The sequence below is a fragment of the Lepidothrix coronata genome, unplaced genomic scaffold, assembly GCF_001604755.1.
Source record: "Lepidothrix coronata isolate B3197 unplaced genomic scaffold, Lepidothrix_coronata-1.0 Scaffold11, whole genome shotgun sequence".
Taxonomy (NCBI): Eukaryota; Metazoa; Chordata; class Aves; order Passeriformes; family Pipridae; genus Lepidothrix; species Lepidothrix coronata.
Window position 1 is genome coordinate 3864896 of NW_016690191.1, and position 16454 is coordinate 3881349.

Below are 16454 nucleotides of genomic sequence, written 5' to 3' on the forward strand. Positions count from 1 at the left end.
CTATAGCAAACTTTCATGTTTTTTCAGATCCTCTTCCATGAGGAAAATGCAGATAGGCATTTTCACTCACGTAACCTTTGTGTTGTCTATTAATATATAAAACAGGACACTTAATTTTTGACACAGCAGATGTGTACTGACCACACTTAGACATTTTAGGCTAAAGAAAATATAGCAGTTTAACCTCTCCTCTTCAGTGGTACAACCTCTTCTCATCTCTCACAGCCTGCTACCTCTCCTCCTGTGGCAGGTTAACTCAGTATTTCCCTTCCCTTGAAATGGATGGCGTGATGTGTGTGCAAACAAACTACCACATTTCCACATGTGAAGATGTTACAGTGATACTATGGCCAAAAAAATCCCTGTGCCTTATCATGCATCAGCAAAAATGAAGCCCTACAAGCACTGCTGTACAGTTCAGGAGAGAGCTCTTAAAAAAGAACACGCTTTTTTACTTCTAAGAAGCCACTCTATTTGCATCAGTGTGTTCTGGAGGAAGCCATGCAGTGCTCGTCTTCTCAGCTCATGCAAATGAACATCTCTTTATCAGTCATCTCTTACGGCTCCTCTGTAGGAGCTGTGTTAGTTTTTAGGGTAGAATAGAGACAATGTCTCAAATAGACAACCTAAAATCCCTAGTCTTACCCGAAATGTGTGGCAGTTCTTTCTTAAGCACCCTCTCTTTTTTTCTGGCCTCCCAACCATTTTGATATCATCCTCTCTAACCCCGCTTGCAGAGCAGCAGCCTGAAACAGATTCCAACAGTTTATGCTCTCCCACAAGGCTGATGTAGGTAACAGCTCATCCCCCTTCCCCAAGTTGTCTTCTGCAGAGGCGTTTTTTACGCTCTGCATTGATCTTGTTTGTTTTTTATAGTGTTGCCAACAGATTGTGGGTGGCTCCCCAGCAGGGCTGTGATTCTGCAAGAGTGCTTTCCACAGCCCTTGCCAAAAGGTCTCTTTCCTTCTTTGGGATCTTACACCACCTTCAAACTTCCTCCTGCATAAATAGGGCTCCTCTTCTTCCCTCCCTCTGCTCTTCTACTTCCCTGCAGTTTTAGCACTTGGGTGTATCCTCACCCAATTAACATCTTTCATAAAACAGGTAGCAGTTATTTGAACTTCACCATTGAACACAAGTGTCAAACCCTTACACAATGTTTCTGGTGTTGTGTGTGGACACTATATGAAGACTTGGCATGACATGATGCAGTCAGTGGGTTTAAACCTTCCTCTGTGCCCTCAGAGGCTTCTGGCATGCACAGTTCCTGGCCTGGGGATACTTAGACTTGTTTTGCCCTTTTTGTAGGCTCCTGTTCTGAAGCAAAGTGTTCTCTGGCCATGTCCTCTCCTTGCATGTATCACAGGCCAGGGTCTGGGAGCAGGACTTGTGCAGTGCTGCTCTGGCAGATCTGTGCTGATGCAAAATTCCCTTCAGACGATGTATGTTTCCTGGACAACTTTTCCAGGATTTAGGGATCATTTATATGTCATAGCTGACAAGAAGATGGATTTCTCTGTGTCTGCAAAACCTGCAATTGGGCCATGAGCTGACAGAGAAAAAATAACAAAAGCAGTGTTTAAAATAACAACTGAAATATTTGCATACTGTATTTGCATTTCTTATGTCTTTCATGATGCAACTTTGAGACTCTTTTGGGGTATGGGAGCTGAAAGGTTTTCTAGTCAGAAGCACTCTTGATTTAATCCCAAGTTAATAGTAAGACAAGCCTGTTTTCTCCTTCCAGCCTCTTTCAATGACTTGCTGTGCAGCATTTAAGAATGGTCTCTCTCTCCTTATTTTTCCCAAGCGTAGCCTGAGGTTGTTAATACTTCTCTGGAGGGGACTTAAACTATTAAATATATATAAGGGATTCTTTTTCTGATTTGAGGATGAGAGTTACCAGGAAAATACTAATCATTACTAACACAATGGCTGTGTGTGATTACTTGTGCAGAATTGGCTTTGGTATGTTTCAGTCATGTTTTTCCCAAAAAACTTCACTCCCCACGAGGAGTGGTTTCTCCAGTACATTGTACACCAATGGGATTGGTTTGGGGGAAGCATGGGCTGTCCTGCTACTTGTGTTGTGGTAACCTCGGGCATTTGGGGCACTGCGGTGTGTTTGTGCAGCCAGGCATATGCTACTGCATTATTTCTGAGTTGGTTGGTCGGGATTTTTTTTAAAAGTGAGAGTCTTTTACCATTCCCCTGTTCCATAACAATCCAATAATCACTGCCCTTTTCCTTTCTTTGCCTCTTTTGATGTTCCTAGTTTGAGCTGGTGTCCCTCAGGCGTACAGTACCTTGCCATGGGTCCTGACTTTACTTGTAGAAGGTATGGTATGAATAAATGTGCAGCAGCAAAGGAGCACTGCAAGCACCCTGTTGTCAGCTTTTCGTGCATCCCACCGCTGCTCTGGCTGAAGTGTGCACGTGTTTGTTTGCTTGGTCTGCTTTTTCAGCCATTAGTCTTGGGAATGGATCTTCTGAGCTGGGGTGCAGGTGAAGGTGGTGGCTGCTTTTCACTGGCCTCCAGCGTTAAACACTGTTGGGTTGAGCTACTCTGCTCCGTGATGACTTTAAGCCGTGTTTTTTCCACAGCAATGATCATAATGATAATTGTGTCAGCCAGAGAATCAGAACAAGATTAAATATGATTCAACACTGCTCTGTTCCAGATAAATCTCTTAAAGGATTTAAGTTCATACAGACTTATTCTTTGTAAATTGAAAGATCTGATTTTTTCTTCAAAGAGGCTAATCATGTAAAACCCTCTGTGAAAAATCAATCTGATCACCTCAGATGAAAATTTCCCAGGCATTTAAAGATTGCATCTTCTGCAGAAAGTCCCAGAGTTGAGATTGGTGTTTGCAGGTCACCTCTTTACACATAATATTGCTTGGAAGCCAGTCCCCCAGATTTTATAGCTTTTTTCCATTTTCTCTGGCTATTCTTGCTGGTTGTGGGTAGAACAATTGAACTCTTTTTCTGAAGAGTAGATATTGAGAAAAATCTGTCCTTCCTATTACAGATTTAATTACATATGGTCTATATACTCCAATCAGCAAATTACAGAACAGTATCACCCACTGATAACTATTTCATGGGGTAATATTTGCAGCTTTTAGCTGGTTTTGTCACAAGTACATAATTTTTTTCTGCACCGTGTACCATCACTGTTACCACCTTGGAATGTAAGAAAAAATATTCTTCTGCTCTAAATAATCAGTAGAAATGGGACTGATTTCTCTCTACAGGTGTTTTAGAATAAACTTTTTAGTGCCTGCTATAAATACACATTGATGAATTCTTAAAGCAGATTAAATTATGAATGCTTCAACCAGCCTTTTTTTCTCATTAATTACCATGAAAAAAATCTTTTGAATATACTAAATCTTCTTGTTCAATGTTTATTGCAATTTTTGCTTTCAAGGTGCATATTTATCAGCCACTTAATGCTTCTAAGGGACTCCAGAACATTAATCACTACTCTGCAAGTCTACCTGAATTTAAAACTGCTCTGGTTGTTTAAATCATCTGTACAGTCTGGAGTGTGTTTTCCCTTTCATTTGTTTACATGTCAGCTTCTTGGCCACTTAGATGTCATGATTAGCCTCAGGTTGGGATATAAATCCAAGGTAGACCTTGGAGGACTTAGTGAGTATCAAATCAAACATCAGCAATGGAATTGTGCTCGTATACTGGGAGGTGAATCTGTGAAGCTTGCACATGATCCCACAGTGGCATTTCAGTGGGTTTGTTGATGCTCAGGCCTGAAGAGCATGAGGGTCAGAAGCAGAATATTAGGTCAAGATTTATCAGATTAAATAGTCCCATGTGAAAGAGGGGGTGACAGCATTTATTGAATTCAAGAAAAAGACAACAGAAAAGGTAGAAAAGAAACCAGCTCTGGCAGAAAGGACATTATCAGTGCCAAAACTTTGTGCAGTGGCAAGTTTTAAAATAGATTCAGTGGCTGCAGAGATGAATGTTACAGCAGCTGATGTGGCTGCTGGGAGGGGTGTTGGTCCAGGACAGGCAGCACCGTGCTATACAAGGTAGTTTAATTTGGGTGGATTTATTCCAAGGGAGAGCCCAGTAAAAAGCTAGGAAAAAAAAATAAAAAAGTGGAAATACCAAAATCATTAGAAGGGGTGTTTCTGGATTTTCCTGTGCACCACTGAAGAAGAATAGAAAAAAATCAGTAGGAAAGGCTATTGACCAGGAGTTTGAATGGTCATTCAAGCAGCTACTGTGTCTCATTAGAGGCACAAAGGTGCTGTGGTTTGCTCTGAAGAAAATAGAAGTAACATGTTGAGCAGTGACATCTGCATTTCCCTGCACAGTTCAGTTAGTGACTGCTGTGTGTTTTACACGTGAAGGTGCTCTGTGCTGAAAGACACTGGTCTCCAGGAGTTTGTCAGCATCTAACCTCTGTGCTTTCTCTTTAGTTACAGCCTAGAAGGCCTTGCTGGAGACTCTGGTGAGAACAAGAAGCCCTCTACAAACTTGGAGGCTTCTTCCCTGAGCTCCAAAGACCTCAGGCGGAGTCCACTTGCCAGCAATCAGTGTGGGTCACTGGTCCTGCTCACTGAAGAGCAAGGAGAAATCAGAGACTATGGTCACCAGGTAAAACTGTCCAGCTATTGTTAGATGTCAGCAAAATGCTACATCAGCATTTTTAAAGTAATTTTCCCAAGTGACAGTCTCACAAAAGCTTCCACCCTATATGTGTATGTGTATATATATATATATATATAAAAAATTAAAAATCTTCCATCTTTAACATGGAGGAATCTCCATCTGTGTTAAGTTTGCTGTTTGGTTCTTTGGGACAACGTGGTTGATGGGCAAAGTCTTAGGTTGAGAACAAGAAACCTCCCAGTTTTCTTCCACCAATTGCGTGAGTAATTATGGAAAAGTTATTTAATTTTTAGCATGGATATAGTGATTCTATCAATCAAAGGTGTTGATTGAATGAAAAATTGCTTCTGCAATTAATGCTTATGCTGCCTTTTGCAGTCCTGAAATACACACACGTACCAAGTATTGATTTATCTGCTAAAGTTTTCAGGTTTAATTTTGTATCACAGGAGGAAAATAAAGTTTTTTTTCTTTCATAGGTTTAATCAGAATAAAAAGTTTTATTAAAGAAAAATGGTAATTGCATATTAAGAAAATATGAAGTAACCTCTCTGGAACAGAAGTCTATGATAGCTGTTAAGGACAGATGAGCCACAATATTATGAGACTCCCTGTTAATTGTTATTAAAGAAGTAATTACTCTTTTAAATACTATAAATATCCTGGATTTTTGAGTTGGAACTTTCAGCCATAGTATTTTCTGGGTTCATGTCAGAATCATTAACCATCCAGTCTGTTTGCCTGATAAAGTCACTGCTGTACATCAAGGCAGTAAACGGGTCTTACAGGATCTGGCCTGTCGAGCTGTAATGTCACAACTCTCACGTCTTCTTTTGCTTTGGGGAATGGCATTTTTGGGGTACGCACTGCTAAGCATCAGATTTCTTCTACCATGTTGAACCACAGTCAAGTTACTCCGAGGAGTTGGAGTCACAGTAATTTCAGTGGCTGTCAGACAGTTAACAATATGTGTCTTGTAATATCTTGCAAGAAAATCAAGCAGCCAGAGTCTCTCTCTGTTGCGTAATTAGTTGTCTTACACTTAAAAGACAAAACAAAATGTTGCATTTCACCTGTGCAACACTGATTACATTTTTCGTGGTACTTGACTTTCTCGCCTATTATCTTATTGTGGGATTATTTAAATTTTTCAAAGTGAGAATTTCAGTAAACGTGAACACTGAACTGGGATCTGAAGTTGGGATGGTTCTGTTGTTCTTTATGTAATTACTCAGTGTGGTTCTTTTCTGTCCTGCAGGCGCGTCAGACATCACAGCCACAAGGATTTAATTTCTGTTCTTCTGCTGCTTCATCTCCACTGACCAAATCCATGTCTCTAATGTCAATTAGCAAGCCAGTGCTCGACAGTGAGTAACACAGTTTTCCCTTATCCACGCTGTCATCTGTATTATTGAGTATATCCTGCTACCTTCCCAAGGCAGAATGTGCTAGTAGCTGCTCTTGCTCTCCTATATTATGTGAAATATATGTTTCACTGCTGAATGGAATTGTGGGTGGAAAGGCAGAACTCAGTCAGTTTAGTTTAGTTTTTCCCAGTATATCCTTAGTATTTCTTTGTGTTAGGTTTCTTTTGTTTTTTTTTTTTTCTTAAATTAGACTATTGGTACAAATTGAGTTTGTTATTTAAAAAAAAAAAGGATTTAATTTTACATGCTTTCAGAATTTCTTCCATTGATGTCAGGCAAATTCCATGTGATATCTTATTTCCCTACATCTAGATTTTTGAAAGTTGATACGTGGAAACTTGAGAATCCATGTCTTGGTCTCCTTTGGGTAGTTTGTTGCTATTCATTTTGAATTAAATATTTTGGAGCAGTTGGGTGTAATTTATTGAATCTCATTCCTGAAGAAAATAATAAAAGATGATTCTATGAAATTTTCCAGTTTAGCTTAATTGAAGTGATAACAAGCACTCAATTTTGCAACTTGACTGAATTGATTCTTTCAGCTGAAAAAGTCATTCAGAAGGCTGCAGCTGGATGTGCTTAGAAAGGGCTGAGTTACACATGTTTTCATTTTATTAATTGCCAGCCAGAAACCAAACTGACATCTTAGCTCACGTCTTGTCAATTAGTGATGGTCTCTGATCTTTCCTCTTGATTAACATGCTTCTTCCTTGCAAAGCTGAACAAGGCAAAGGTGCTTTAAGAAAGGCGTTTTATTCACGGAGCAGGCTTGCTGGAGGAAGCTCACAGGGATTATGCTTTGTAGGAGACATTTTTAAATTCTTCACCATGATTATTCCGTGATTAATAAGAATGTGGCCTAGCGGATGTGTCCCCCAGCAACGGTAACCAAAACATGGGCAGCTCTGTCCCGCCCAAGGCCGGATCCTGCCTTCCCGCTCCCCTCCCTGGGTGAAGGCCTTCATTGTTGTTTTTTGGAGAAGCCAATTTGTTGGCATTGCACCCAGCCGCTGACCAGACACCATAAATAGCCCTGTTTCCTCCCCAAAAACACGCTGTTGGTGGCTGAGGGAGCCTGGACGGCTGAGGTTCGTCCCCCTCTCCCTGGACACTTTCCTTCAGGCCCATGGTGGGGGGTTATGACAGTGGAGGATTTGTGCCTCTGTCTTGGAATTGGACAACTTGCTGCCTTTCTGCTCCTCTCTGTCCTATGACCTACGTTAAAAATGCCATTGAGACCTGAGAGCTGGTGGTAGGCAGCTTTGATTATTCCATCTTCTAGAGCCAGCCCAGGCACCATGGTCCCATGGAGACAGAAGGGGAAGAGAAGATGTAGTAAGCTCTCCAGAGGGGCTGTGGAAGAAATAGCAGGATTAATCTTCTGCTTTGAGGCAGATGTCTGTGAGTTTGGGATGCTGAGCTTAAAAATTACAAGCACTCCTGTGGGCTTTATTTTCTCAGTCATTAATTTGTGATTACTCAGAAGAGCCTCATTTTTACAGGAACGTGGTTTTGAAAATCAATGCATTTGAGGGGTTGATGTAAGCATCTGAAAGGAATAATCATTTGAAAATTCAGATAATGGGTTCTCATCCCAGTCCTGACTCTTTCCTGACTTCAGAAACTTCAGTAAATCGCCCAGAGAAGCTGGGGATGCCACATCTCTGGATGTGTTCAAAGCCAGGCTGGATGGGGCTTTGAGCAACCCAGTCCAGTGGAAGATGCCCCTGACCATGGCAGGGGGATTGGATCTTTAAGGTCCCTTCCAACCCAAACCAGTCTATGATTCTATGATTTTACTTCATTCTTACTCAGTCACTTTGAAAGAAGAATAGTGTTGCTTGAATTGTGACCATATGACAGGTGAAGTAGCTTTAGTGCCTTTAGAAGGTCTCAGTTTATAAACTTCCTTGTATCACTGGGGTTTGACATTCCTGTTACTTCAGCAGAACACTTCAGAGTTGTGCAAGAGTAAAAATTGATTTCATGGAAATAATTTTGCATAATTTTGTGGTAGGTGTTAAAAAAATAAAAAGCCCCGAAACATCTGATCCCTGCAACTGTGTCTGAATGAGAAGATAACAACGTGCTTTGCACAAAAACTTTAAAAACTAAATCCAAATTAATTATACATGGAGGAATTTCTCTTATTTTTACCATTTATTGTCACATGTGCTGAGGCAGGAGCAGTTTCCAAGACTGTATTTCTATCCCACACTCCCATCTGATTTCTCAGATGTTCCAAGAGCTGTTGTGGCCATTCACAACTGTTAATCCTTCAGCATTTTATAGAGGGAGGTCACAAGAGCTCTTGGCTGGAGTGCTCGGAAGAATGCTTTCGGCCTTGGAATAGCAAATTTCCAGTGTGGAGCACTGTTATAAAGCCAGGAATTGCTATAAATAAAACCACTGAAATGGAAGTAGAACTGTGTTGGAGAAGGTGGTTCAATTTACAGTAAAGTATTATTGTTCATCTTGACTTTTAGTCTAAATAGACAGTAGACTACAGAAGAAAAAGCAGTGTTGCCTAATAATGTTCTTCAGGTCTGGGACACTAAAACAACTCCTTTGAAAGGCAGTCTAAACAAAATTAATGCATCAGTCTTGCTAAGAATTCTTCAATTTAAATGCCTTATATTGAGTCCCTCTAGGGTTGTTCTGCTTATGTTGGAAAAGTGTGCACATTCTAGTCAAATTGCCTCTGGACCATTGGCATTTATGATTAATGGCTGAAGGAAAATTTCTGGGGAGTTTGCTTTGCATTGCTTGCATTGCATTGGATATTCCTCGGACAATTGTTTTATATTCTGAATTCAGTATTGGCGTATGATATCAGCAATGCAAAAAATTCTCATTGTGTGTGGCTGAAAGGACATGTTTTATTCAAAGAGAGCAATAATTGCTTCTTCTGTCTCTTGGAAGTTTAATGCTGATAAAGTCTTTAGCCTGTTTTCCCTGTTGTGCAAGTGAATTGATTAATCTGTGGAATGACTTAAAAGTGACTGAATATATGCACTGAAGATGTTTAATGTAGATGCTTAAGTAGGACCCTTAGGTCAGACCTGTCTCAGGGGCAGAGTTTCTCCAACGCTGTCCCAGTCATCTTTCCCAAGGACACACTGATGCCCCATGTCAGTGATGGGTATCCAGCAATCAGGTCACAGCTGAGAGGTTTCCACCTGTGCTGGTATGAAGAAAAGGTTTGGAAAATACAGCCCTTGGGAATACCACTTTCAGTGAAGAGTGACAATCTGGCTCCTGCATCTCTTTTTGGAGAAGAGTGTACTTAAAAAGAATTGTTGCAAAGCTGCTGCTATGCAAGGTTTTGCTCTTAAAAATAAATTTTGGGAGATTTGATGTCACAGACTGATTGCTGAGTTTGGCACTGTGTTTGGTAGGCATCTTTCAGGCATGGACAGAAGAGGGTGCAGAGGAGCTTTTCTCATGTTTAGGCAGTTTCTTTAAAAAAAGGTCTGTGAGTTTTAGAAGGCGGCAGAAGAGATGGTTGTTTTTTCTGTTTTATTTTGGAAGAAAAGAGAGGAAGCTTAAGTGTCTCCTCTTCAAAGTTGGAAATTTTGAAGGGTGTAACATTATCAAAATTTGAGGATTTTTTTTTTAGAGATAGAAGTGGCAAGAACCTTCCCAGATAGATTATGTCAGCACTTCAGATAAACTATCCTTGCTAATATCTGGCAACTTTGCTGTGTTGTTGTTCTAATTTGATTCCCTGGCAGTTCTTTCAGTGAAGCTGATGCCCCTTGTCCAGAGACCCACTTTACTGTTGGTATTCTGTTTGGGAAAATAACTGTTTGCATATAAGTCTTCATTAAGAGGTCCTATAAAAAAAGATACCAGCAAAAATAGGGAAAGCCTTGAACCTCAAGCTATGCATGCAGTGAGACCTGCGTCCTCTGAAACCTGCACCTTATGGAGTTTGCATGTTCTCAATTCTTTGTTTCTTGTGCCTTTTCTGGAGCCAGCTGCTTTGCAGACATTTCCTTTGCTTTCGTTTTAGTTTGCTTTGGCCGCTTTCCTCTCCCTTTTATTATTAAATGCATTTTCAAGCATGCTCTAATGTCTGCTGTTAACCCACTTCTCAGCCCAGGGCCGGACTCGACCATCGAGACGAATCTCCTTCTCCTTCAGCATCTCTCCACTCATTCCTAAGTCTAAAACTCTCTTTTCTATTGGCTCTTCTTCCAGTGATGAGGAGGAGGAGTTGGATAGTAAGTAATCGTTTTCTGTGCGTTGCAGCCATTATGGGTGGAAACAAAGGGAAATCTGGTTTTCTGCTTTAGACCTTGGAATTTCACCTTGCAAACACTGAACTAACCTTTCCATTGTGTGATGTCTAACAGCATTATCTTAGTCCTGTATCTGAATACTAGCTAATGGCAGAATAAAAGGATTATAATCCAAAGAATCTTGTACATCAGCGCCATCATGTCTCATCCAGTTAGTTTCGGTCTGTATCCAAGTGGCAAATATCACCTGCCACTCTGACCAGCAATGTAATCTTTACCTTTTTATTAAAACTAAAAGAACTTGCCTTGAGCTTGTTACAGGGCATGGAGTTAGCAGCAGAGGTAGGTCCTTGCCCTTCCTGGGTAAGAGTGAGTACATTGCTCAGTGAAAGAGAAGTGGAGTGAAGCCCTGATTATTAAATTCTGAAAATCTTGGTGGCAACTTCACAGTTCCCCTCCTAAGCAAAAAGCACACATTGCAGTCAAACACTTTAAATCCTCAACATGTTCATATCTAGGTCCTGATATTATTATCAGAGTAGTTTTGTGGGAAACGGGCAAGAGTGATCCGGTAGCTTTTTTTTCCTCCTGTGAACTGTTACTAAAAGAAGCCCAACTGAGGCTGAAGACTGAATTAAAGTAATTTAGACTCCTCTTGGCTTTTTTAATAGGCTTATCAAAGATAATTAAAAATGTTTCCTATTTCTTAAGCATGTTTTATTAGACTGTTGAAATAAACCAGACACATTCCTTGTGTCCATACTGGAATGGGGGGAAATTGCTTTCCCATCCAACACATTTTTGGTTGCTTCCTGAATTTAAAACAATCTTCAACACCACAATCTAAAACACCATCCGTGTTGTAGGTATCTAAGTTCTCCTCCTTTCCATTCCTAGTCTTCCCTGTGGGTTTGTCCCTTCCTTAAGAAAGTCCTGTGCCCAGGTGTGGGATTACTGACTTCCATATTTAAGCTCCTTCATCTTTGCTCTGTTCTTCTCTTCTGCCTTTAACAAAATGCAAAATTCATAGTCCCCACAAAGTGAACTGTAAACATACAGCTGTGCATCGGTGTGATGCTCCACAGTAAAAAGTACCCTCAGCTAAACTTTCTGGTGGATTTGGAATTTTTTTGTTTGTTAGGTTTTTTTATTTGTTTGGGTTTTTTGGGTTTTTTTTTGTTGTTGTTTTTGTGTGAGGAATTTTGTTCTTCTGGGGGTTTGTTGGGGTTTTTTGCGTGTGTGTGGGTTTGGGTTATTTTTTATTACTTTATTTAGTTTTGTTTGTTTGTTTTAAGCGTCCAACCCATTTAGTAATATTTAATAGGTTAGGGTATGACAATTTTAGGGGATATTTATGTTAGCCAGTATTTGCCTTCTCTTCTCCAACAGTGCTCCTGCTAATGATGATAATTTAAAATAACATCAGATATTGTCTCAAACAAAAATGGTGGTCTCTTTATATGTGTTTTATTTCCTTATATTTGAGGGTGCTTTGGTGACTTTATATAAAGGTTAGTTTAACCACAGCTATTCATAAGACAGTGGGCAGTGGGCATTTTTCATGTAGTATTCCCAGATCAGTTTATTTTTTCACATCTTCAGGATTCATTTCTCATAAAAGGACAGATGTGTTAACATTGAGATTGCACTTGCATTTCAGTTACTGCTCCTCAACCTCTCCATGCCTGTTTTTGTCTAGAGTGTGGAGGATTAGTTGCAGGTTTTGTGATGATATGGTATATTTAAGACTTGGATTTCAGGTGGCTGGATAATTATTATGGAACCTTTGTATTTCTTGACTCATGAAAGTTAAATTATAGAATCAGGGAGCTGGTTTGCAACATCCTAATCCAGTCACTGCTTTCTGCATAACAGATCTTGATAAATTATTTCAAGTCCAGCTACCATATGAAATAATTTTGGTGGGTGATGCTTAAAAGGTGTTCACATAAATATGCCAAAATTTGGCTGCTAGCCCAGATTCATTGGACATAAATAGCAGTTCTGGCTTTTGGGAAAAAAAAAAAAAAAACAAAACAAACACCCTTTTTTTCTTGTGGGTTGTGAGGTTGGTTTTAGCATTTCAGTTTTGATCCTGGTTGTGACAGGAAACAAAAAAGTTGTGAAAATAAATCTTCCTTCCCCTCTTATACTTCAGAACCAAACCTGAAGATGAGAAGATGTGTGCTGTTCTGTGCTTGTCTTCATGGGTTTTATAGTTTGCAGCAGCATTGATTATCTGATGTTATATTATAACCTAAGATATAAAATAATAAACAGGCTTTGATTTTTGTCTGGACCCACTTTGCCTGCCTGAATCAAAAATCCCCCGTTTTTATGATAAAACAGTAATGTTATAAAAGATAAATGATACATAATTGAAGTTCCCATGCAACATACTTTCTCCAGGTGCTGAAAACCAGTCACAAATATCAAACTATTACAGCTCTTGGTTCAGCATTTTTCATATTTCTTATGTTAATTGCAAAGAAACAAAAAGGTTTGTGAAATACTTAAATCCAGTCAAACTGATTAATTGATTTAAAAAAAAAGAAAATACTAAGGGGGCTTAACTCAGGTTAAAAGCAAACTAGAACTGAAATGTGAACCAGAGTTGCTGAAGCTTTAGCCAAGGATTTTGGAGTCTGTAAATTACTTGTGTGATCTTAGTAGGTGCTTAGGTAGTGGATATTATATAAAAATACAACATCCTCTATTGGAAATTAAATAGTAGACTTCATTTTGTATATGTTACAGTATTACTAACTTTGATGTATTTGGGATAGATCATTAATGAGGTGAAAGATTTTGCAAGGAAAACATTAACACAGATCCCCAAGCAGGGACTGGGTAATGGGGTATGCCTGTATTTTAGTTTCTCAATATGAAGAAATGATATTTCTGTCTGTGCTGGCATTTGAACAGGTGGTTAGAAAATCGGTATTTAAAGCATAATATTGTATGCACAGTTCTTCCTAATGCACTTACTGCTTTTGGATAAAGGACCATCTTTGCCTCTGATGGCAAGTAGCTCTTTTGCATTCACCCTTAGCATTAATATGTTAACAGAATTTGAACCAAAATACTATTTTCCTTCAGTATATATGCAGAAGCTTAATAAGGTGACAGTCGTGCTGCTTCTTGAACTTCAGAAAGGGCTGCAAACAGGGCTTGTATGAGGGTTTTTCGGAGTCCTGGCAGGCCCTGTTGCTCCAGAGAAGCCCTGTGTCCTGGATCATTTCAGTGTTCTTCGATGGTTCTGGTAAATGGTGTCAGCTCCCAAATCTGCTCCAAATGCATTGTGCAAGCAGGTTTCTTGTGGTATAAAGAGAATTGGTGCCATTGGCAGGGCTTCAGCTTCATGTTGAAATTCAGCCTTTCCTCAAGCGGTGTTTTGTGATGAAGCCCCAGGCTGGTAACGTTTTGTGGAAAACAGAATAAGGCTTCCCTTGTTTCCCTTATTCTTTATGAAGTGCTTCAGGATTTTGATGGGAAAATGAACTATAATTTTATCAAGCAGAAAAGTTTTATGCATGAAACCCGGATGTGTTGTACAATGGATTCTTTCTAGTGGTGTATAAATAAAGGCATTGTGGCAGAATCATTCTCATTTATACCTATTGTCATTGAATTGGCAGTTCTGATTCAGACAGCCTGATTTACCAGCAAGTTTAACAGTTGCATGGCCTTTGCTTAATAGCTGAAGACTGATAAAAATACTAAGCAGGCTTTCACCTCAGCATCTAATTTGAGAGCAGCTAAGGATACAGGGAACAGGCTTTATCCCGAGCACATGAAATCTATTCTAAACACTCACTTCTGGAAAGCATTTCCCTTTCCTCTTGAACCGTCCAAATGCGCAAACCGTGTTTTGTAAGATCAGTGGGCTAAGATTGCAGTCTAACATGTCACCCCCCACCCCTCCGATCTTTTCCAGGTACTCAGTCATTCGGCGGCTCCACCGGCTCCTCAGTTCAGAGGTACAGTATTCTGGGGGTACCACTCTCTTCTGATGGGGCTCCTGCACTGGGCTCTGCTTTGGACACCCAAAAGCCTTCCTGGCACCGGTGCACTCCAGCTGAAATCAGAAGTTGTCAGATTTGTGAACATCAACCTCGTGTGTCTAAAGGCTGAAGAATATTTTAGGTCATAGAATGTGAAAGTCTGTTCTAGGTCTCATTTCTAACAAGGCTTTGTGTTTGTGCATAGCTAATAACTTCAGATTATCTGTTGTCGCACATCAGTTTACCCCGAGTTATATTTTACACTGAAAGTAGTTCTTCCTCCCTGCGGCTAATTCAGTCTGTATCTCTGTTACAAAGGCCAAAACAATCGTGTTTTCGTACGTTGCTTTTCATCCTTGCAAGTTGTGCAGACGAGATAATTTTCCTGGTGTCTTTAAAAAAAGCGCTTCCCCAGAGGAAGGATGTTTGTGGCACCAAGGGAGCTGGGTGTCTGGTCTCTGTGGCTCTCATGGCTTCAGCTTTATTTCACGACTGGGAGGCTTTTCTCCTCTACTTGCTGCTATTTTCTCCTCCTTGATTTAATTTATATTTCTGTTGTTCTGCTTTTGGTTTGTGTTGTACTTCCTATTGATAGACTGTGTCCTTTAATGCAATAGTAGTTTCCTTATTCTTCCACCGTAGCTGAAGTCATAAGCTTGTGCATGTAAAAACTGGCAAAAAATAACTGGCATCCTAAAAATGCCTAAATTAATCCATATAACCATTGTTGCTTATTACTTAGTATTGGTATTCTCATTTCTCAGGGGAGGCTTTGCAGGCAGTGTGGTTTCTGTTAAAGGCACTCACTGCCTTTTCAGAGTTCATTAGATGCCTTTCTCTGGAAGGAGATTGCTCTTTAAAGTATCAATGGTTTCTGGTTATTTGACCAGGGGAGCAGCAGAGGGTGCTATGTCAAGACCTGCTTAAAAACAGATATGAGGATTCCTTGAAATTTAACTCAAAGCAACTGGGTTGGCATTTTATCTTCACTTTTCCTTCTCTGGTACAACACCATAAAGCAACCTTTGACCCTGTTGGCTAATAAATGCATTTTTCCTTTAAAAAAAAATCTATCCATTTAATAGATGCTTTGGGAAATGAAAAAAAAAATAAAAGCAACCCTTTTTCTTTTTTGATTCTAGCATATCTGAAGAGAGCAGCAGTGTCCCCGCTGGCAAAGGTGTAACGAAAGTCAGTCGCACCTTCAGCTACCTCAGGAATAAAATGTCCAGCAGCAAGAAGAGCAAAGTAAGTGCTTCTTGTGATTTATGCAGCCACAAAATGCCCATAGGCAGCAGAGATGAGTTCTGTATTTCAGTTCTATGTTTCCATAGGGTAGTATTTAAGTCTTTGCCCAACTTTCTCTTCTTTACTTTTTTTACTTCCTTTCTGTCTTTTGTGAGGAGAGGATTGTCTGTGTTGTAACAGGGACTAGCTACATGGGAAATCTTAGCACCCCAAAACTGAGCCCTAGGACACACTCTGGGAACTCAACTGGTGGCTGGTCACTAGTGGTGTTCCCCAGGGCTCAGTTTTGGGGCCAGTCCTGTTTAACATCCTTATTGATGATCTGGACACGGGGATTGAGTGCACTGTACCTGCAGTAAGAGGTTATGAGGAAATGGCCTTAACCTGAGTCAGGGGAGATTCAGCTTAGATATTAGAAAAAAAATTTCATTGTTAGAGTGGTCAGGCGTTGGGATAGATTGCCCAGGTTGGTGGTGGATTTGGCACTGAGTGATGTAGTTTAGGGGAATTACAGTGGTAGTACTGGGTTGATGGTCGGACTGGATGATCTTGAAGGTCTCTTCCAACCTTGAAGACTCAACGATTCTTTGATTCTTTGTTTTCACTCTTTTTTCCACAAAATGAAACTTCATTTATTATAGAGAATAGATTGTGTTCTGTCATGAGTTATGGCTTTGAAGTGATTGATGAGTTTAATTTTTACAGAACCCAAGAGGTTTTTAATAAAATGAGGACAGGAGCTGTAAGAAAGGACTGGCTGCCAAAGGCTGTAGTAGGTTTTCATTTTATTTTTACTTTTGCCACAAAGTTTCTGTGCACTGCAAGAGACATTGCTCAAGCAGTGACCTTTGGTGATGGCAAATATTTATATTTTCACCTTTCTT

The 16454-nt window shown here is 40.0% G+C and overlaps 1 protein-coding gene across 10 annotated transcripts in view; it reads left to right on the forward strand.

The window, feature by feature from the left end:
- The window catches only part of AKAP13 (A-kinase anchoring protein 13), a 213160-nt gene that overhangs the window by 164888 nt on the left and 31818 nt on the right, over positions 1-16454 (forward strand). For 7 of the 10 annotated variants that reach the window (XM_017805073.1, XM_017805077.1, XM_017805078.1 and 4 more), the window contains 5 exons: positions 2276-2338; positions 4455-4632; positions 5906-6014; positions 14256-14298; positions 15465-15570. In XM_017805073.1, coding sequence (XP_017660562.1) covers positions 2276-2338; positions 4455-4632; positions 5906-6014; positions 14256-14298; positions 15465-15570 — 499 coding nt within the window. The remainder of the gene's footprint in view (positions 1-2275; positions 2339-4454; positions 4633-5905; positions 6015-14255; positions 14299-15464; positions 15571-16454) is intronic. The other 3 variants (XM_017805080.1, XM_017805082.1, XM_017805083.1) reach the window with 1 other exon arrangement.